The sequence below is a fragment of the Tursiops truncatus genome, chromosome 16 (genome assembly GCF_011762595.2).
Source record: "Tursiops truncatus isolate mTurTru1 chromosome 16, mTurTru1.mat.Y, whole genome shotgun sequence".
Lineage (NCBI taxonomy): Eukaryota > Metazoa > Chordata > Mammalia > Artiodactyla > Delphinidae > Tursiops > Tursiops truncatus.
The window spans coordinates 30,121,868-30,143,409 of NC_047049.1; the positions used below are offsets into that span (position 1 = coordinate 30,121,868).

General features: G+C 39.4%; 1 protein-coding gene and 1 pseudogene across 3 annotated transcripts in view; both read left to right on the top strand.

Moving 5' to 3' along the window:
* The window catches only part of ARHGAP19 (Rho GTPase activating protein 19), a 58,002-nt gene extending 36,906 nt beyond the window's left edge, over nt 1-21,096 (top strand). For all 3 annotated transcript variants that reach the window (XM_019939731.3, XM_019939732.3, XM_073794123.1), the window contains exons 7-13: nt 2,832-2,897; nt 4,159-4,350; nt 7,683-7,781; nt 11,811-11,921; nt 12,459-12,537; nt 13,599-13,617; nt 16,790-21,096. In XM_019939731.3, the coding sequence (XP_019795290.1) occupies nt 2,832-2,897; nt 4,159-4,350; nt 7,683-7,781; nt 11,811-11,921; nt 12,459-12,537; nt 13,599-13,612 (561 nt within the window). In that variant the 3' untranslated portion in view covers nt 13,613-13,617; nt 16,790-21,096. The remainder of the gene's footprint in view (nt 1-2,831; nt 2,898-4,158; nt 4,351-7,682; nt 7,782-11,810; nt 11,922-12,458; nt 12,538-13,598; nt 13,618-16,789) is intronic.
* On the top strand, nt 8,712-9,382 carry LOC101329549 (large ribosomal subunit protein eL33 pseudogene; annotated as a pseudogene).
* Nucleotides 21,097-21,542: the final 446 nt, after the last annotated feature.

Genomic DNA, 21,542 nt, shown 5'->3' on the forward strand with positions numbered 1-21,542 from the left:
GGAGGCACAGAATGTAGATTGTCTTACTCTCAGTAATGCTAATTTTGCTACTTGTCACATCTCTCAATTATAAAGGTACATTTTCCCCTTTGCAAGTAGTAAGTAACCTGCAGGGCAATTAACTAATATAATGGTTTAGCATCCACTGATAATCCTGCTGGACAGTATAACTATATTGTGTATCACAAAACAGTGATTTTCTAATTATATTATTAATCTTTATTAGCTGACTTTCTTCTTTGGAGAAGAGCTTTCCTTCTCTCTCTTGGTCTCTTTTATTATGAGTCTCTGTAGACCCATGGATTTTTAGTTATTCAAAGTGTTAGTCAATTTCAGTTGTTAATTTTGATTTTCAAATTGTACCAAATTTGGCCTGTGATAGCCCTTGTAAGCAGCTTCCTGCTGTGTCTTTTTGACAGGACTCCATTAGTCTTTGAGTGTTTCCATCCTGGCATAAATGTCCCCACCTTACTTTATACTTGCTCTGCCCTGGGCCTGGAATCAATTATTTTCTTCAGGGAGCCCTAATTTCTTCCACTGACACTGGGTATACGTACTGATTGTTTCTTGGGTGTCATTGCTTCTAGGCTCTTTGAGGGCAAGGAATAGAATTAAAATTTTTTTAAAAAGAAATCATTAGTTCATATTAGTATTTCCAATTCAGATTTTTTTTTAAATTTTTTAAATAATATTGTTATTCATTTATTTTAAGCTCAAAATAATTACATACCATTTGTGAAGAGAAAGTACATGTGCTTAGGCTAGTAGCAATGACTATGTTTCTCTCATCTATATTTGACACTAGGCTGAGTGGAAAGAGATAAGGGATAGCTTAAGAGACTTGACAGCAGGACTCTGATTTTCAAGACATTAACAGGATTTGTTGACATAGTTTTGAAGGTTTTTTAAAAAAATATATTGGTCAGATCTATTCAGAAGTTCCAGGCTGTGAATTAGGTATGTACTGGCTATTCCACTGAATTTTAGGTATTTACATGGATTTTGTTGATGGAGACAGTAGTTTTAGATACATCTTCAATCTTTATAAGGGTTTCTTTTTTTCCCTCTATTTGAGACATCCTAAAAACTAATTTCATATCTTCCTCAAAGTAAAATAGAGGATTAAAATAGTTGTTCAGAGGATTTTTTTTTACATGTTTATTGGAGTATAATTTAACACTACAGAGCTTTTTCTTGACTTCTTTTACTTTATATTTGTATAAATGTAAATTTTTACATTGTAAATTCCAGATTTTAATAGCATTTATATATGTTAGTTGCTTTATCCTACAATATAATAAATTAATTTCAAAATAATAGAACTATTACTACTAACAATAAACTTCTGTAAATCTGTTGATGGAAGTTTAGGATTTCCTTACAGTTCCTTTTCCCTTGAATATATCTCACTAAGGTTGTATAGTCAGAATACAGTTTTCAAAAGTTAGGTGAAATAATTCCTTTCTCTGTGCTTATGTTATCATTTAAAAAAACATATTTATTTACTTATTTGGCTGTGCCAGATCTTAGTTATGACATGCGGGATCTTTAGTTGCAGCATGCGAGATCTTTAATTGCGGCATGCGAACTCTTAGTTTCGGCATGTGGGATCTAGTTTGCTGACCAGGGATTGAACCTGGCCCCCTGCATTGGGAGCATGGCGTCTTAGCCACTGGACCACCAGGGAAGTCCCTTTTTTTTTTTTTCAATTTGATACACAGATATATTTTTTTGTTGTTGTTGTACAGGTTTAGTGTTTGCCTCTTTTCCTTTTGGATTTAATTTTATTTTTTGAACCTCTGGTATATTTATATGGTTAAAAAGTCAAAACTACACAAAAAGGTATATTTAGAGAAATTTCAGTCCTTTCCCTAACCATTTTCATTGTTTTATGGTTTATTCTCTTAGTGTTTTCTTTGTGTTTCTTTTTGTAAAAACAAATTATTGTGTATATGTGTGTATATTTTTATTTCCTCTTCTTCCTTACACAAGTGCTTTATACACTGCTCTGTAACTTTTCTCACTCAACAGCAGATCCTGGAAATCACTCATATCAGTTCGTAAAGTGTTTCTTCCCTCCCTCCCTTCTCTCATTTTTAATAACTGCATAGTACTGTGTTGTATGGATGTATAAAAGTTTATTTAACCATCCTCCTATTAATAGACATTTCGGTTGTGTCTAATATTTTGATTAATCTTATGCAAGTATGTTTTTTATTTCTGGAGTAATATCTTTAGGATAGATTTTCAGAAGTGAAATTTCTGGTTTAAAGGGTAAATGAAAATGTAATTTTTTTAGATGCTGCCAAATTCTCTTTCATAGTGGTTGCATTATTTACACTTCTACTAGGACTGTGTCAGGATGCTTATCACAGGATTCCGGGTAATATACCAATAAGCTAAATTCCTCCTTGTCTGTTGTTACTCCATAGTAATTCTAAATGGTATTTTCTATACAGTGATTCTAAAATGTGATTTAGGGACCACTTGAAATTTGTGAGGATTTGGGGGTAGTTTCTGTCAAATATAAACATTACTACAAATGTCTGTTGTGGCTTATTTGAAAAAATCATATATATACACACACATATGCCATATATGATTTTTAAAACTACAGTAGTGTCTTGTCACAGTTTTCCTGTTGGATTTATTGAGCTATCTTTTTGGTGGCAAGAAAAAGGAAACTATGAAATAGGGTATTTTGAGGATCTTTTGTTTTTCCAGAGTAATCTGCCAGTCAGATCATTTTAAGAACCCCTGTCCTTATGACCTGAAAGAATTTTAGATTCTGCTAACCATTTGTTCTTGTTTTTCTTTTATATCCTGCCCAGGCTCCTGCTTATATTCGGGAATGTGCCAGATTGAACTATTTGGGTTCTAGAACGCAAGCATCAAAGGTAAGAATAGGAAATTGCTCTTAGCCCAAACAAGGAGAGAGCTAGTTAATATTAGTGGAGTTTTTTTTTTTTTTTTTTTTTTTTTTGCGGTACGCGGGCCTCTCACTGTTGTGGCCTCTCCTGTTGTGGAGCACAGGCTCCGGACGTGCAGGCTCAGAGGCCATGGCTCATGGGCCTAGCTGCTCCGCGGCATGTGGGATCTTCCCGGATTGGGGCACTAACCCATGTCCCCTGCATCGGCAGGCGGACTGTCAACCACTGTGCCACCAGGGAAGCCCAAATTAGTGGAGTTTTAAAACAAAGTATGAAATCAAAGTAAAGACCTAAGAAAATAAAATGTGTTATAGTTGAAAAAAACAGTCTGTAAATAGCAAATGTATTAAATATTTTTAGTTATGAAATTACAGTTTTATGTAATACATTCTTTCAAGTTTGGTGGTAAGGTAACACTCTGAAATGTCTAGAAGACTTGAGACCTTATGAGCTTTAGAAAGCAAATGTGTGATGCTTATTAACAAGATTACATGATTATTGAGTTTTAAAAGTGAGAAGTTTAAAAAAACGTCACAAGCACTTTTTGATGATTGTTTTTTTAGTCTGTCTTGATTAGAAACTTAAGCTGTCATCTTATGCTTTTTTTTCTGCTCCTGTTGGTTTCTACCTCTCATTCAGCAAATATTTGGTGTGACCAGGAAAACAAGATTTTATTTCAGCTAGTTTAACTGGAGTATGGTTTTTCTTAGAGAGTTGTTTTTGTTCCTCTACCACTGCTGTGTAGTTATCACATATTGTCATTTGAGCACCAGCCAAGAACCAGTGTACTTGGTCTCTAAGATGGGTCTGTCACGTTAGTATCTAGATGATTTTTTAGATGATTTTAAACTTATAGCTTAACTTCAATTTCTTCTTCAATGAAATGGGAGTAATATACTTTCACTGCTTAACTCATAGGATACCAATGAAAATTATGTGAGATTAAAGGATGCTCTGAAAACTGGCCTATTATATAAATATAATTTTTGGTAGCAATATTCTAAATGAATTTAGGTTTTCTGGGCAGGTCATGGAAGTGGGCTGTTGATATAGTCTATAATTGTAGGTTTCTCTTTATCTGATGATAGTGTTTAGATTTTTCTCGTTCCTACATGTAAGAGTATACCATGTTTCCCACATCTCCCCTTTTTTTGTTCCAGTGTGGTGGGAATCTGGAAACAAACCTGGCAGGATATATTAATTCACTTTTCTTTTAAATTTTCCATAGGATGATCTTGATCTGATAGCTTCGTGTCATACCAGCTCCTTCCAAGTGACAAGATCTCAGAAATGGAACCAGCGAGATTCCTGCCTTCATCAGGAGGAGACCCAGCAGCGTACGGGAGAGGCACTAAGAGAATTGTTCCAACATGTTCACAATATGCCAGAGTCGGCAAAGAAGAAACAGCTTATCAGACAGGTGCCGAAGGCAGGGAGACAGTGACGGGGCTTTAGGAATGTGATTTTTGCTTGTAGAATCACTAGGGAATATTATTAAGAATTTCATTTAATTTTTGTCTCTTACTGGTCCAAGCTTTGGTTTAGCCAAGAAAGCGAACTTGTCTATGGAACCTCAGTGGTGATCTCTGTACTATTGCCCCACTAGAGAAAGGGGTGGAGGCTCTTGGATTTCTAGAGTAAGCAGAAGGATCCAATGTGGTTAGTTTCTCTAATTTGGTCATGTATGACATTTATACCCTTCATATTTTCTTGGCAAAGAACTTAATCTTGCTGAATTTCAATTTTCTTGTTTGTAAAATGGTAATTGGAATGCCCATGTTTCATGGTTGTAAAGATTAGAAAGAATCTATGTAAAGTGGCTGCCATAGCAGAGAAAAAGTGGTAGTTCTTACTAGTGACATTGTTTGCAGTTAGAAAACACTAAATCAAGGGCCTAGTGTGATACTAGAAATAGGAATTCTAGTGGCTGAGTTTGTTTTTTTTGGAGCTATGGGAGCAAAATTAGGTCTCTCATTTGCTATCTTGAGACTCAAAGTATAGCTTGAGTAAATATTGATGACTTGGTTAGTTTCTTTCTCAGGAAAATTATTTTGTCTCAGCCCCTCTTGAATTTTAGCTAAACAGGCAAAGTCAGCCTCTTTACTTCTTATTCGACTGGAAACTTCTTGAGGGATGTCTGTGTTTTTATTTATTTTTTTATATCTAACCTCAAGCATGGGGCCAGACAGAAACAAGTGCTTAGAAATGTTGAACTGAGCCGTTCTTAACAATTGACAAAGTCCTTTAAGAGAAATTTTCTGTCACTCTCTTTGTTTTGTTTTTTTAATATTTATTTATTTAGGCTGCACTGGGTCTTAGTTGCAGCATGTGGGCTTCTTAGTTGCGGCATGCATGTGGGATCTAGTTCCCCGACCAGGGATTGAACCTGGGCCCCCTGCATTGGGAGCACGGAGTCTTACCCACTGGACCACCAGGGAATTCCCTTTGTCACTCTCTTTAAAGTTATTTTGAGATCTAGCAAACTGTGCTATGACTGGAATTTTAGAGGGTGTTGGCCAAGTAGTATTACAGATTTAAAGCAGTGTAGTGATTTAATTCTTGGTAGAAACTAAGCCAGTAATTCAGGTAGGACAGGTGTAAATGACTTCCCTCATCAAGAACACTGAGGGTTAAAGATTATACAAAGGAAAAAACATTAGTTTTGCTCTTTTTAGAAAAATAGGAAATTATAGAGAAGGATTAAAAGAAAATAAATCACTCATCCTACCAGTGTTTACATATTGGGTATTTCTTTCAGTCTTTTTCCTGTGGATATATTGGGTTGGACAAAAAAGTTAGTTGGCCAACGCAATATTTTGGAATATGGAAAAATTTGTTTTTCCATACGGAAAAACCTGAACGAACTTTTTGGCCAAGGCACTATTTTGACGTAGTTATGATCATACCATATACTTTCTTTTATTTCTCCCTTTTTCATTAAACATTACAGCCTAAGCATTTTCTCATGCATGCTTACAAACTCCTCACATACATTTAAAATATTGCCATTTATTTTCGAAGAAACTATACTTTTACTGTTCTTGATGATTATACATAATTTATTCTCCATGATTATAAAAATAATGAGTACTCACTACAGAAACATTGAAACCTCCAGAAGAGTGTCAAGAAGAAATTAAAAATCACCTGTTATCATCCAGGATAACCACTGATAACATCTTGGAGTATTTCCTTCTTGTATTTCTTTCCATGAATATGTATTTCATATTTTTTTTGTTTATTGAGATCATAATACATATGCAGTTTTTAAAATATCCTACCCTTTTTTTTTTTGCGGTACGCGGGCCTCTCACTGCTGTGGCCTCTCCCGTTGCGGAGCACAGGCTCCGGACGCGCAGGCTCAGCGGCCATGGCTCACGGGCGCAGGCGCTCCGTGGCATGTGGGATCTTCCCGGACTGGGGCACAAACCCGTGTCTCCTGCATCGGCAGGCGGACTCTCAACCACTGCGCCACTAGGGAAGCCCTATCCTGCCCTTTTCATATAACATTATATCAGAGCATTTTCCATGTCATTAAAAGACTGTAAACATTTTTAATGGTTGCATATATTTTATTATATATAACCTGATATATATATACAGTTTGTCCTCTACTGGACATATTAGGGGAAATTAGGTCATTTTGGGGACTTCCCTGGTCGCACAGTGGTTAAGAATCCGCCTACCAATGCAGGGGACACGGGTTCAATCCCTGGTCTGGGAAGATTCCACATGCCGTGGAGCAACTAAGCCCGTGCACCACAACTACTGAAGTCCGCACACCTAGAGGCCGTGCTCTGCAACAAGAGAAGCCACTGCAATGAGAAGGCCGTGCGCTGCAGCGAAGACCCAACACAGCCAAAAATAAATAAATTAAAAAAAAAAAGAAATTAGGTCATTTTTTAGTTTATGCATATTTGTTCATAAGTATTCTCATTGCAGATTATTTTCTAGAAGTGGCATGACCAAAGGGTATGCGTTTTCTGGAGCTGTTACAGCTACTAGGTTTCTTTTAATATATAGGTCCATCCTTCTTTCCCCTCCTATTTTTCTCCTCCCTAAAAATTGCTGAAGTTTGTTTGAATAAACTTTTCAATTTGAAATAATTTAGGTTGGGAGAAAAATTGCAAAGAAAGTACAGAATTCCCACATATCCTTCACCTAGTTCCTCCTAATGCTAACGTTGTCAAAACTAATAAATTAACATTAGTACATTACTAGTAACATTACAGACTTTGTTTAGATTTTACCAGTTTTAACACTAATATCCTTTTTCTGTTCTAGGATCCAATACAGATAGCACATTGCATTTAAACACACATAAACCATCCTCTCTCTCTCTTTGCACTTTGTTTGTGAAAGAAACCAGATTCTTTGTCTCCCACAGTCTGGATTTTGCTGATTGCATCCCTGTGGTATTACTTAAGATGTTTCTTAGTCCTCTGTATTTGCTATAAACTGGTAGTTAGATCTAATTCTAGAAGCTTGATCTGATTCCAATTTGATTGTTTTGGGGTGTGTATTATTTTATTTAATTTAATTTACCTTCAGGCTAATTTAATACATTTTGACTTCTTCTTGGTGGCATAATTTTTGCCTTTGTGATTTGCTTGCCAACCTACTAATCCATGTATGTACAGATTCACTTATTCCTGGGCTTTTCTGGGTATTTCCACTTAGCTATTGATTGTCACAGAATGCTATCTCTTGATGGGAGACTACTAACAAAATGTTCTTTATGTTTTCTTCTAGTTTAATAAGCATTCTGAGACCCAAACACCAGGACGAGAACCTTCTACCCTCCGGGTGCAGAAGAGGGCCCGTTCACGGTCCTTCAGTGGCCTTATTAAGGTAGGTACACTGTGCTGTCATTTTCAGCATTGATCGTGAGAAAATTTAACAGTCTGACTCTTCTTATGCATAAACAGTTTTATTCTGTTCTTTGGGATTCTATGAAGGCTTCACTTGTAAGGGGAAAAGAATAGAATTTGGAAAAGCTTTTATTTTTCAAAGCATTTTTCTGTGTTTCAAATCAGAGAAGGGGCTCTATGATTGGAGAAGTAAGGGATAAAGGAAATAAAGGTCCTTTTGTCTCTTCTGGGGCTGAGGACAGAGTCCTCATCCCTGAGTAGAGAATCTCTTTTGGTTCATGACCTGCTTTGTGCTACATACTTCATTGTGCAATTTGCTAAAGTTATGGAAAAGTGAGAAAGTTGACAGAGACTGGAAATGGGTTTTCTAATAGGCTAATGAGTTTTAGGTAACTCAGATTTTTGTGAGCTTAATATTTTGATCAGTTGTTTTGTTCTCTTCCTTTGTCTCAAATTCTTTAAAAATCTTGTTTTTAAAACAAATGCAATATGTACTTCTGTGGTGTTGCTACCATCGCTGTCTGTAGGTTCAATTTATTTGAGTCTTCATTGATGATCTGAACTTGTAGTTAAGGAATATTGCCAGCAGGTGGCAGTAGATAGCTGATTATGGGGTTCAAATTTCCAGGCATAAACAAAGGCAAGGTTCTAACTAGTTAACTTGGAGAGAGATTAGCACTGTTCTGTGTTCTACAGGTTTTCTTTTTAAAATTGTTTAACATTATTAAAATTTATAAATCCAGCAACATTAAGGAGATCTTTGCTTAAAAGTTGTGCTCTTAAAAAAAATACCTTGTAATATATATATGTGTATATATATATATATATGTATATATATGTGTGTGTGTGTGTATTTTTTAAACTGTAGTTGTTAGCAGTTGCAACTTCATCTTACTCTAATTTTGGTTGTAGTTATTATCATTAATAGCAGTTTAGAATTCACTCAATCCTATCCACTGGGGCCAGTAGCCTTGGGACATTAGGTTTGCTTGACATCAAACAGAGTGAAAAGGCAACTCACAGAATGAGAGGAAATATTTACAGAATATATATCTTATGAGCGGTTAATATCCAGAATATAAAAAGAACTCTTACAACAACAGCAAAGAAAATCAATCCATATTAAAAAATGCGCAGGGCCTTTTTCAGCCATCTTGGACCCTGTGGAGGCCTGCTGGGAACAGGACTTCTAAAATGACAAATATGTCTGGAAGGCTGTGGTCCAAGGCCATTTTTGCTGGCTATAGCGGGATCTATGGAACCAGAGGGAGCACACAGCTCTTCTGAAAATGGAAGGTGTATATGCTCGAGATGAAACTGAATTCTATCTAGTCAAGAGATGTGCTTACGTTTACAAAGCAAAGAACAACACAGTAACTCCTGGTGGAAAACCTAACAAAACCAGAGTAATCTGGGAAAAGATAACTCGTGCTCATGGAAACAGTGGCATGGTTTGTACCAAATTCCAAAGCAACCTTCCTGCTAAGGCCATTGGACACAGAATCCATGTGATGCTGTACCCTTCAAGGATTTAAACTTACTGAAAAGTAAATAAATAAAAGTGTGGATTAAAAAAAAAAATGTGCAGGGACTGCCCTGGTGGTCCAGTGGTTAAGACTCCACGCTTCCACTACAGGGGACATGGGTTTGATCTCTGGTCAGGGAACTGAGATCCCACATGCTGCACAGCATGGCCCAAAAGAAAAAAAAAAAGGCAAAGGATTTAAATAGGCATTTTTCTGAAGAAGATTAAAAAAACGCTCAATATCCCTTATCATTAAGGAACTGCAAATGAAAACCACAATGAGATAACAATTCACACTCACTAGGATGGCTATTATCAACAAAACAGAAAATAGCAAGGTAAGGATGTGGAGAAATTGGAACCCTTGTGTACTGTTGGTGGGAATGTTAAATGGTGCAACCACTATGGAAAACAGTATGGCAGTTCCTCAAAAACTAAAAATAGAACTACCATATAATCAAGCAATTCCAAGTAAGGATATGAACAGATATTTGTATACATGTTTTTAGTGGCATTATTTACAATCAAAAGGCAAAAGCCACTCAAGTGTTCGTTGATGGATGAATGGATAAACAAAATGTGGTATATATGAACAATGGAACAGTACTCAGCCTTAAAAAAGAAGAAAGTTCCGACACATGCTACAACATAGATTAAGCTTGAGAACATCATGCTAAGTGAAATAAGCCAGTCACAAAAGAACAAATATTGTATTATTCCACTCATATGAGGTACCTACAGTAGTCAAATCCATAGAAACAGAAAGTAGAATGGTGGTTGTCAGGGACTAAGGGTCTGGGGGGAATTGGGATTATTGTTTAATGGGTACAGAGTTTCTGTTTGGGAAGATGAAAAATTTCTGGGATGTGGTGATGGTTGCACAACAATATGACTGTACTTTACACTACTGAACTGTACACCTGAAAATGGTTAAAATGATAAATTTTATGTTATGTATATTTTACCATAATTAAAAAAAATTCCCTTTGCTAGAACCCCAAAAGTGTATTCACCTGCTTAGACGTGGCAAGTAAAATGAGCATCCTTGGTTCATTTTACTTGGAAGTCTGTCATTCCCTCTGACTTCCTGTCATAGAGATGATTGGTAACAAGAAAAGTTACAGTCCAATAAGTGTTTCTCTGTGTGTTAGTCAAACATGTTTCTTTAACTGAAGTTAGATGGGTATGGTTTTCTCTTCATAGTGAGCTCTTCTCCTGCAGTTGGTTCTAGAAGTGTTGCTAATTATTGCTTGAAATGTAAAAATATAGTATCCTTCTTGGCAGCTGCCCTCTTCAGAGCATTTAGAACTTTAGAGTTATAAAAGAGTTTATAATTGTATCAGGAGAAAACATTTTAGAAAAATAATTTTAAACACAATGTTAGCAAGTTTTATAGGACAGAAGGGTAAACTGTTTTCATTATAAATGAAGAGACTTTCAAGCTAATAATAGATGCAGGTTTCTGCTCGATAGCAAAGGAGTAATGAAATTTCTGTTAAAAAATTCACTGGAAGCTGAATTTTAGCTTTTATAGCTAGTCCTGTGGCTCCTGGTATCCCCAGTTCAGCTTACTCTGAGGTGATATCTGACTTGTGAAAGGAAGATGTACTGGTCTTATTTTTCTAGCACTTCTGTGTTTTAGCTGTTTGATTTCTATCCTGCTTTGATACTTTGTTTTTGGCTAGACTTTTTTTCCTCCAAAATTCGTCTCATGTAAATAATTTATTACAGAATATTCCTACTAATATTTATATTTTAAAGTTTAATGTTCTAGTTTTGATATGTTCCTTTTTTTGGAATTCAAATTTATTCTCTAAGGGGAAAAAAGAAAGATTTCTTCAAAGATGGTAGAATTGTCACTGTCAACTGATACAGTAGGTTACATTAGCTTTTAAGCTGTTCAGAGATGAAAGGGCTTTTAGTCTTGCTCTGAATATCAGTATAGTCATGTGACCCTTTTAAGAAGGCCCGTACCCTTTTATGGCTGTACTAGAAACTCTTAGAGAATTTCTCCAAATTTTCCAGTCCTGTGTGAGGAGGACATGACAGGGAAGCAGAATCTTTGAGTGGACCCAGTGTAAGTGTCTTTTAGTGGGGAGGGGGAGGAGGGGACTCTTAAAAGGTGCCAGAGACAATATGTCTTTAGGGAAAAAATTATACTGGTAGGTAACTGGTGTTTCTTTTATGGCCTCAGGAGCACTGTAATTGGCCTGTATTAGTTGGTTTAAATCAACTATAAAGTTGCTTTTAACATTTCAGCCCTTTAATTTGTTTAAAGAGCAATAGTGATCACCTAAAGAAAGGCAGTGATCTCAGGTTTTTTAGTAACATGCTTTGACCTCTCTTGTATAAGATGCCTGGGGGAATTTATCAAAGAGCTGAGATTTTTTTTAACCTAAGAAACTATAGTTTTGAAGACCAGTGTAATTATAATATAGATATTGTAGATGTTTATAAATCAAATATTTTCTCTTCCTAAATCAGCGGAAGGTCCTGGGAAATCAGATGATGTCAGAAAAGAAAAACAAGTACCCTACTCCAGAATCTGTAGCCATTGATGAATTGAAGAGAGCCAGCAAAGAAAATATAAATTTAGTAAGATACTATTCTTTGTACTTTCTCTTTGTATGTGTTCATTTATAGAAAGGAAGAAAATTAATATACTGTCATCTGTTTTACTGTGTTTCTTTGGGCCATATTCAACTATGCCTTTTCCCCAGTCTTTTCATTTATGCTGACTTCTTTCTGTAGGTTTTCATTGATTCATTCAACAAACATTTTGAGTTCAAGGAAGATATAGCCAGTCATAGCAGAAATGACAAATGCAGTGAAATAGCTCCACACACAAAGTGCTGGAGGGAGCAGTTCTTACTGGGAGACTCCACAGGGTGGGTAACATTTGAGCCAGGCCTGCTCGGCACTGCAGTACGTGTGGAGTGGTCCTTCAGGTTATCCCAAGAATGGTTACTTCATTAAGCCAGAAATAAAACAGTTAAGATTAATGAGATCTAAATACGTTGGTAAAACTCTTCATATTGAAATTGAAAAAGTAAATAATTCCTCTGTTAGTAAAGTCTGTCTATAGAAATGACATTAGGACATTTAAGCCACTATAAAATTTTCTTGTCACAGTTATTTTCTGGCTCTCCAGCTGTCATGATGACACCAACAAGACTGAAATGGTCTGAGGGGAAGAAAGAGGGGAAAAAAGGTACTAATTGTACTTATTCTGTGTGTCTTATTAATGTAGTTCCTTTCTGTCTCTAGTCAGTAGCATATTTTGAATTCCCAGTGTGGTATGGTTGTAGTCAGAAGAGATGTAAAAATTATAAGGCTGGGTCCTGCCCTTGAGTTCATTTAGCAGATGGTTATTGAGCAACTACTCAGCACTGTCCCAGGTGCTGAGGGGCAGAGCTGTGAACACAGACCCACACGGTCCCTGCATTCTTGGACAGATGGGACACGTGAAAAATATCTTAAGAATACTTGTTAAGCAAATTAAAAGCAAGTGTAAACTAACTTGTGAAACCAAGTACAGGAGTGCTGAGAAGATGTTCAGTAAACATGGAATAGTTATGTTCCTTTTCTGCGCAGACTTTAGCTTTGTTCATTCAATAAAGCTTTCCAGATAAACAGCTCATGCTGAAGGACCCTGGAAATCATATCATACAATATGTTTTTGAGGATATTTAGGGTAAAAAGGATTATTTAGTGCTGGGACTGCTGATTGTCGGAGGCTCAGTTGGTGAAGTGCAGTGGCTGCTGTGCTTTCCTCTGAGGAAGCCATGTGGCTAACTGGAAAGGCCAGGGGATTTGTAGTTAGACCTAATTTGAGGCATCATTCCTCTGGCCTGGGAAAACCACTCATTCTCAGCCTACTTCTTCCTCTGCAAATGGGGATAATAGTTATATCTACTTCCCAGATTTCTTATGAGGCTCAATTGAAATTATGTTTTGGAAGCACATTGTGATTGTTAAAGCATTAACAAGTAGTAGTAATTGTTACTGAAGAAAACTGGGTGAGGCTTGGTCTTGTTTTATAAGGCTTGTGTTGCAGATGAAGCGATCTCTGGTCTGATATGCTCATTTTACCAGAGATATGAGCATAATTACTATTTGAGACATCAGCAATAGAAAGAGAACACAAGCCCAATCCTTATAGATAAATCTTTATTCTTTTCTAGGAAGTTAGATTTCAGTGTGGTCTTCTTACTTATCCTTGAATGAATTATCTGAACTCTCTTTTCTTTCCTTGTTGCCTCTGGCTTCTAGGCTGGGCTGTCTGATTGAGGTAAGTTTGGCGTTTGGATTCTGTGTCTAAATATTTCTACCTGTATCTTCATAAGTCAAAACCAAGCATAAGTAATTTTTATTTTTGGCTGCGTTGGGTGTTCGTTGCAGTGCACAGGCTTCTCATTGCAGTGGCTTCTCTTGTTGCGGAGCACGGGCTTTAGGCACATGGGCTCAGTAGTTGTGGCGCACAGGCTCAGTTGCTCTGCGGCATGTGGGATCTTCCCGGACCAGGGCTCAAATCTGTGTCTCCTGCATTGGCAGGCGGATTCTTAACCACTGAACCACCAGGGAAGTCCCAGCATAAGTTATTTTTGAAGGATACATTGTATCAATTACACCTTTTCTTGCTTTCATTTTTGAAGATAATCAAGAAATGTCTTTCTATGTCGACAGCTCTACTTTTGGAAGAAAGAAATGCATTAAAAAAATAAGTCAGGACTTCCCTGGTGGTGCAGTGGTTGAGAATCCACCTGCCAATGCAGGGAACACGGGTTTGAGCCCTGGTCTGGGAAGATCCCACATACCGCAGAGCAACTAAGACCGTGTGCCACAACTACTGAGCCTGTGTGCCACAACTACTGAGCCCGCGTGCCTAGAGCCCATGCTCTGCAACAAACCACCACAATGAGAAGCCTGCGCACTGCAACGAAGAGTAGCCGCTGCTTGCTTGCAACTAGAGAAAGCCCGCGCGCAGCAACAAAGACCCAACGCAGCCAAAAAAAAAAAAAAAAAAAGTCAGTTTAATATTTTACCAAGACGTTTTAGAGCAGGATTCTTCCTGTTAACTGTGGACTTCCTAAGGGCTCTAATAAAGTTCCTGGTATTGTTGATGGAATTTTATGTGTAGGTGCATATGTACATTTTTCTGGAGGAGAGATTATATAGTTTTTATAAGATTCTTAAAAATGTTAGTGATTCAGAAAAGTGGAGGCCCACAGATAATGAATGACCTCCCACTGGATTAAGCAGTGGCATTTTCACATTACCCTCTCCCTGCTCACTTCCTCTAACTAGGAACACCTGTGGCTGTCATGACTTCACACTATTCTCCTTCTCCTCCTTCCTCTTTAATTTTTTTCATCTCTGCAGTGCTTTACTATTGTCTGCCTCCCCCTCCACCTCTTCATGTTTTTCAGTGCTCTGTCTTAAATTCTCTGCTTGTTCCTGCTCTTGCTTGTCCCCCTCTTAGCAGTTTGGTCTCCTTCTGCAGCTCAGTTCTGTTCTCTGTTTGATATCTGCTCCCAAGCCTGCACCTCCAGATCTGAACTCTGTTCAGTCTCCAAGCCCCCAGATCCAAGTGCCTGCCATCTATTTGTTTTACATAAAGAATACAATCCAAGATTTTTTTGATGGTGATTTTATAAAAAGAGCAAGTATTTTTAAAAAAAAAAATTTATTTTATTTATTTATTTTTGGCTGTGTTGGGTCTTCCTTGCTGTGCACAGGCTTTCTTTAATTGCGGCGAGCGGGGGCTACTCTTCGTTGTGGTGCGTGGGCTTCTCATTGTGGTGCCTTCTCTTGTTGCAGAGCATGGGCTCTAGGCACGTAGGCTTCAGTAGTTGCAGTACGTGGGCTCAGTAGTTGTGGGTCACGGGCTCTAGAGCGCAGGCTCAGTAGTTATGGTGCACGGGCTTAGTTGCTCCGCGGCATGTGGGATCTTCCTGGACCAGGGCTCGAACCCGTGTCCCCTGCATTGGCAGGCGGATTCTCAACCACTGCGCCACCAGGAAAGCCCAGGAACAAGTATTTTTTGAAGAAGATAATGCAATTTTATTATCATCAATAGTGTACTCCCAAAGACATTTATTTCGCATGGGGTTTCTCAACTGGCACTATCGACATTTTAGGTCAGATAATTCTTTGTTGTGGGGAGCTGTCCTGTGCATTGTATGATATTTAGCATCCCTGGTCTCTACCCACTAGATGCCAGTAGCACCCTTCCCCCAATTGTGACAACCAAAAATGCCTCCAGACATTTCCAAATGTCCCCTTCATGGGAGGGGGCAAAATCACTCCCTGATGAGAACTGCTGATTCAGCACCTACTTATTAATGGGCATTATTTTCAGCAGTCAGAATCTTACCCATTGTTCAAAGCCCAGCCTAAACCCTACCTCGTCTTCAAAACCTTCTTTGGCTAACCCAGACAGATATAGCTTTTCCTTTGAACTCTTATTGACATTACTAAAATGTTGACATTTAATGTGATTTATCATAGATATTTGCTTCACATGTATTGTCTTATCGCTGTAGCTAGTTTCTCTTCTGGAAGACAAAGGCCAGACTTAATATATTCGTGGCCCCCGTCTTCTTCTCTTCCCCCCAGTAATGACTGCCTTGCATCTAGTAGGCATTTAGTAAACATTCGCTGGTGAGAGGTGTAGTGGTGGTAAGAACATGAGCTTTGCATTCAGTTAAGCTTGGATTCAGTTCCTAGCCTTTTTTTTTAATTAAAAAATTTTTTTTTAAATTAATTAATTTATTTGTTTTTATTTTTGGCTGTGTTGGATCTTCGTTGCTGTGCGCGGGCTTTCTCTAGTGGTGAGCCAGGGCTATTCTTCATTGCGGTGCACGGGCTTCTCATCATAGTGGCTTCTCTTGTTGCAGAGCACGGGCTCTAGGCCCGCGGGCTTCAGTACTTGTGGCACGTGGGCTCAGTAGTTGTGGCTTGTGGGCTCTAGAGCGCAGGCTTAGTAGTTGTGGTGCACAGGCTTAGTTGCTCCGCGGTATGTGGGATCTTACCGGACCACGGCTCGAACCCGTGTCCCCTGCACTGGCAGGCGGATTCTTAACCTCAGTTCCCAGCCTTAATAGCTGTATATCTTAGGGCAAGTTTATTTGTGTAGGCTTCACATTCTTCACCTGTAAAATAGCAAGAGCATTACCTCATGCACAGGTTGTTGTGAGGGTAAATGAGGCAATATACATAAAGAACTCAGAGCAACACCTAGCACAAAATATGCACTTAGTACAGGTAGCTGTTACTGCCATTAAGATGATTTAATGAACTGAGATTAGAGCAGGAGGACAAAGTGATGTGTACTTGGTAGAGAGTAAACAATTCTCCCTCAGTTTAGAAAATAATAAGTATAGATTTCTCTAGCTTTTGGGTGGAATGTTTGCAGAAATAAATATTTATAAATGTGTTTAATGCTCCTTTTTCTCTTTCAGCCTAGGATTCCTCTGAAGGATCCAGAGGTTTCCTGTTGTCCACCCAGAATTTTCTCTTTTGTGGGCCAGGTGCCATTACCACTCACAGAGAAGCTTGGACTTGCAGCTTGCTTGCTGCATGTTGAATTGTGAAAGCCAACTAATCCTGTGACTTGACTGACGCCTCTAGCCCCACTCAGTGGGTGACATCTACAGACTCTGCCTGCTGAACCAGTGCTAGCGACTCTCTCTCTCTCTTTAAAAAAAACGTTATGGGGAAACCACTAACCAGCCAAATCGGCGTAGACAGCACAGTAAATGAGTAGAACCAGGCAGACTCCTGTGCTCATTCCATGTATTTGTTTAGGCAGATTCTATTTTTAAAATATTTGAAATCTGTGCTCAATTGCCAGTGATTTTTTTAAAAAGTGCTGTCAATCCTGGTGGATTGATGTTATTTTTAACTGATAGCTTGGGCTTTTCTCTATTTTGATAGTTTTGGGAGATGTTTTGGTTATTGTTTCTTGTTTATTTGTTGTTTGTGTATTTTAAAAGGTAAAAAATCAAAATGGGCTCTAAGCCAGATGTCTTTCCTCTCTTTTTCACCTTAAGCTTTGGGAAAGCTCTTTAACTTATGAGGCTTTACTCCTCAATACCTATTTTTGTCCAAAGAATTTATAGCTTTCCTGGAAATTCTTTTATTATTTCTTGGGCCTGAGATTGTAGGTATTTGGCCTGCAGTATCAAAAAAGGAGAATTCAGAATGATACAATATTTAAACAAATAATATTAAACTGTGGCCCTTCTTCCCTCCCTCCATTCTCTCTCCTTTCCTCTCTTCCCCTTTCCTCAGTGATGTCAAAATAGTTGTGTGGGGCTTCCCCGGTGGCGCAGTGGTTGAGAGTCCGCTTGCCGATGCAGGGGACGCGGGTTCGTGCCCCGGTCCAGGAAGATCCCACATGCCGCAGAGTGGCTGGGCCCGTGAGCCATGGCCGCTGAGCCTGCGCGTCCAGAGCCTGTGCTCCGCATTGGGAAAGGCCATGACAGTGAGAGGCCCGCGTACCGCAAAAAAAATAGTTGTGTGGTTGCTGAACTCCTTTCCTTCATTCAGTTTCCTCTCGCCTAAAACAGCTCTGGTGCCAGTGTGGTGCCAGTACTTCTGTGACAAATCACTGGGGCTCAAGGAATATCACCAACAGCTTACTTGAGACTTGCTGAAACTCCTGTATGTAGTGGAAGCTCTGGAGAGGGACTAGGATGGGGCTGGCTTTATGGCCAGGACAACTCTTGATGGGTGGGATTATATTGCATCCTTCTAAGGGATCAGGTGTGCAGGCTGGACCGTCTCCTGAGAGCCAGCTGGAGTCAGAGGGAGGAAGTGAGCATCAGTCTCCACAGGGCTGAGAGATTTAAAGTAGACAATGGTCTTATTTGGAAGCAGTTGTGGTTTATCACCCATGTTCAAGGGTGGCTGCTGGCCCACCCCTCTCCTTGTCAAGATGGGCATAGGGAGTAGTTTGGAGATGGGCTGGAGCTTTGACCGTGTTGGGATGTTCACATGTGTTTGAGGTGAGCAGTGGCATGGCTCTGATTTAGTGTGAGAACTCACTGCCCAGAGAGCAGCAGGGCAGGTGGGAATGTTAGTCTGTGCCTGCTCTGTTAGGTGTGTAACCTTTCTCACCCTGTGTGCCAGAACTGAGTCAGGCCTCAGTGGGGGGGCAGTTGCCCAGCAAACCATGACTTGCTGACCTATTTTTAAACAGTTGAAATGCTGTGTTGTTGCTGAAACAAAAGATGAGTCTGGGGAGCACAGTTTGGTTTTGCATCCAGATGTCAGTCCTGGCTTCCGTATTTTCTGTTTCTTCTGCTGCTGTAACAGCAGTAGTAGAGAAAAATGTAAAATTTGGCTGTCCAACTTGATAGATTGTGAACAATAGATGGTTAGGAGTATAAAACTGCTCAGAAGCCCCTTTCTCTAGAGCAGTTTTATATAATTCTTAAAAATACTTATTAGCAAGTTCATTTGTGTAGGGTTCTTCTTCTTTTTTTTTTGCGGTACGCGGGCCTCTCACTGTTGTGGCCTCTCCTGTTGCGGCGCACAGGCTCCGGACACGCAGGCTCAGCGGCCATGGCTCACGGGCCCAGCCGCTCTGTGGCATGTGGGATCTTCCCCGACCGGGGCACAAACCTGTGTCCCCTGCATCAGCAGGCGGACTCTCAACCACTGCGCCATCAGGGAAGCCCCTAGGCTAAAGTGTGTTCTCCCTTAACTTGATACTTGCTTTCTTTATTTGTCTAAGTGTCTCATTCCGTAGTGGTGTGGTCTGTTAAACATGGTCTGGCATAGGTGGAGAGAGCAGAGCAGTGACCTGATACCTCCTTGTCATTGAGTTTGTTCTGTGGTTCTGTTTAAGGGAGGTAGCTGAGATTTAGGAGACTTTCTTTGGTTGAATGCAACTGGTAATCCAGGTTCGTGTTCCAGGGCTGGGGTGGTGAGAGATGTCTGTCACATGCTTTTATATAGCTTGCCCGCTTGGGCAGTTTATTTGGGTATTTGGGTATGTGTGTTTCATTAAAGTATTTATTAAATATGATTTCCCTTGCTGTAAGGGTATGATAGGTCTTTTCCTTCTTTTTTCTTTTTTAACAGAAGCTGTGAACTAGTTGGAATCCAAATTTGAGAAATAAACAGAGTAACCTTCTGCCTTATAATATGTAACTATTTTAATCCTGCGGAATCTTTGCAAAAACAAAAACCCTTTAGCATTTGCTCCAGAAGGGTACTGTTGCCCTTCTGACTTGGTGGGCAGATATTTTTGAGCCAGTATTTAACAATTTTTAAAATCTATAATATTTTAAAACTCTGTTTTCTATGTTTATTTTTTGTGTTGGAACAATCTCTTTGGAAATGCCTCTTGTTGCTTTTAAAATTTCATTTCTTTCTGGGGTCAGTTGCAATGGGTTTTGATGTGATACCACTGTGGGGCAGTGTATTTATGCCAGAGGGCTCAAGCATAAAAAATGCAGACCACTTCCTTGATTCACATCTGTACTGGGCGAGCTATACTGGTTGAATCAGTGAAAAACATGGGCACTGGAGTTTCTAACCTTTTACAATGGTTGACTTTTGCACTGGGACCAATGAATCTGGTTTGAAAGACTCCATTGCAGCAGTGAATAGAGGATTAGGTGATACTGATTGTACCTGAGTGCCAAAACATATTAAAGGAGGTGGTATCTGATCATAACTGAAACCGCAGTTGATCCTCCACAAGCTCGTTACCCTGAATGTCTTTCCAGAGTTAGGAATGACGAGGGGGTACCCTTGGGAAATGGAGTAGTATAGGGTTAACTGTTGACCACTGGGTGTTCCAGAGGTGGCTGTTTTGCTGGCTTGTAAGAAAGCCAGTGGTTCCAGAGTGTCAGAGCAGGGCCATTCTCTCCTCTGGAACAGCAGTGTTTCTGTTCAGCTTTTCTCACAGAAACCTGTGTTAGGATACGGTTTAAAACACTGCCTTCTAGGAGAACCTGTGGTCCCAGAGTGACTAGCTGTGTGGCCATGCATAACTGGGGAAGCCACCTTGGGAATGACTTCTCTGGACTTTGTCTGCTTCCTTCATACAGGGCCTCGCACAGATGCTTGAAACTGATGGCTCTCGTTCTGAAGTGTTTTCTAAGTAGAACTCCTTTCCCCAGGAGAGAGCCTCATCCCTGCCCTCCTGCATCTGGAAGCCTTGGTACTGAAGACAGGACCTTGATCCAAACTGGATACTAGCAATTGGCAGGATTGCTCTAGAATTTGGGGAAGATTTGGGTTTCTAAGATGCACAAGCTTTTCAGACCAGTAGTAATTAATCCAATCTAAAACTCACTATAGGAGAGCTGGCTTTCCTAGACAGGTAATGCTGAACTCCTTCCACAGGTGGAGAGTGGATGCGTGGGCTAGCAAGGAGGTGGAGTAAGTACTTAATAGCCTGAGTGCTTGGGTTACCATGGAAACTGGAGTGTGCGTGGCCACAGCAGGTGCTAAAGAGCCATTGAGCACTCCCCCGGACATGTTTGGGGACCAGCAGAACTGGTTGGGAAAAACACTCCTGCCCCAGGGTCCTTTCTTCATAGCAAGGATTGCCTTTTCGCTATCCCCAAGCTTGCTCAACAAGAGAAACAAGGTTTCTTAACTGTCTAACCATTTTTTATTTTTCATTCTTATTCAACTATATCATATATATATATTTATATATATATGTAACTGTAAAGAAACATATGCGTTGTTTTTCTTTTATATTCATGTAATATTCTGAAATTAAATTTCTTTTGTTTCATATCTATAGGCTTTGACTGGTCTCTTAATTCACATTTGACTGATGGATTATTATTATTTTTTAATAAAGTTATTTTATTTTATTTAGTTTTGGCTGCGTTCGGTCTTTGTTGCTGCGTGTGGGCTTTTCTAGCTGTGGCGAGCGGGGGCTACTCTACGTTGCAATGCGTGGGCATCTCATTGCGGTGGCTTCTCTTGTTGTGGAGCATGGGCTCTAGGTGCGCAGGCTTCAGTAGTTGTGGCTCGTGGGCTCTAGAACGCAGGCTCAGTAGTTGTGGCACACAGGCTTAGTTGTTCCGCGGCATGTGGGATCTTCCGGGACCAGGGCTCGAACCCGTGTCCCCTGCCTTGGCAGGCGGATTCTTAACCACTGAGCCACCAGGGAAGTCCTTAATGGATTATTTTAAAGAGAGGTTGCCTCTTAAAAAATTTTTTTTGAGTTTAATTGAGCTA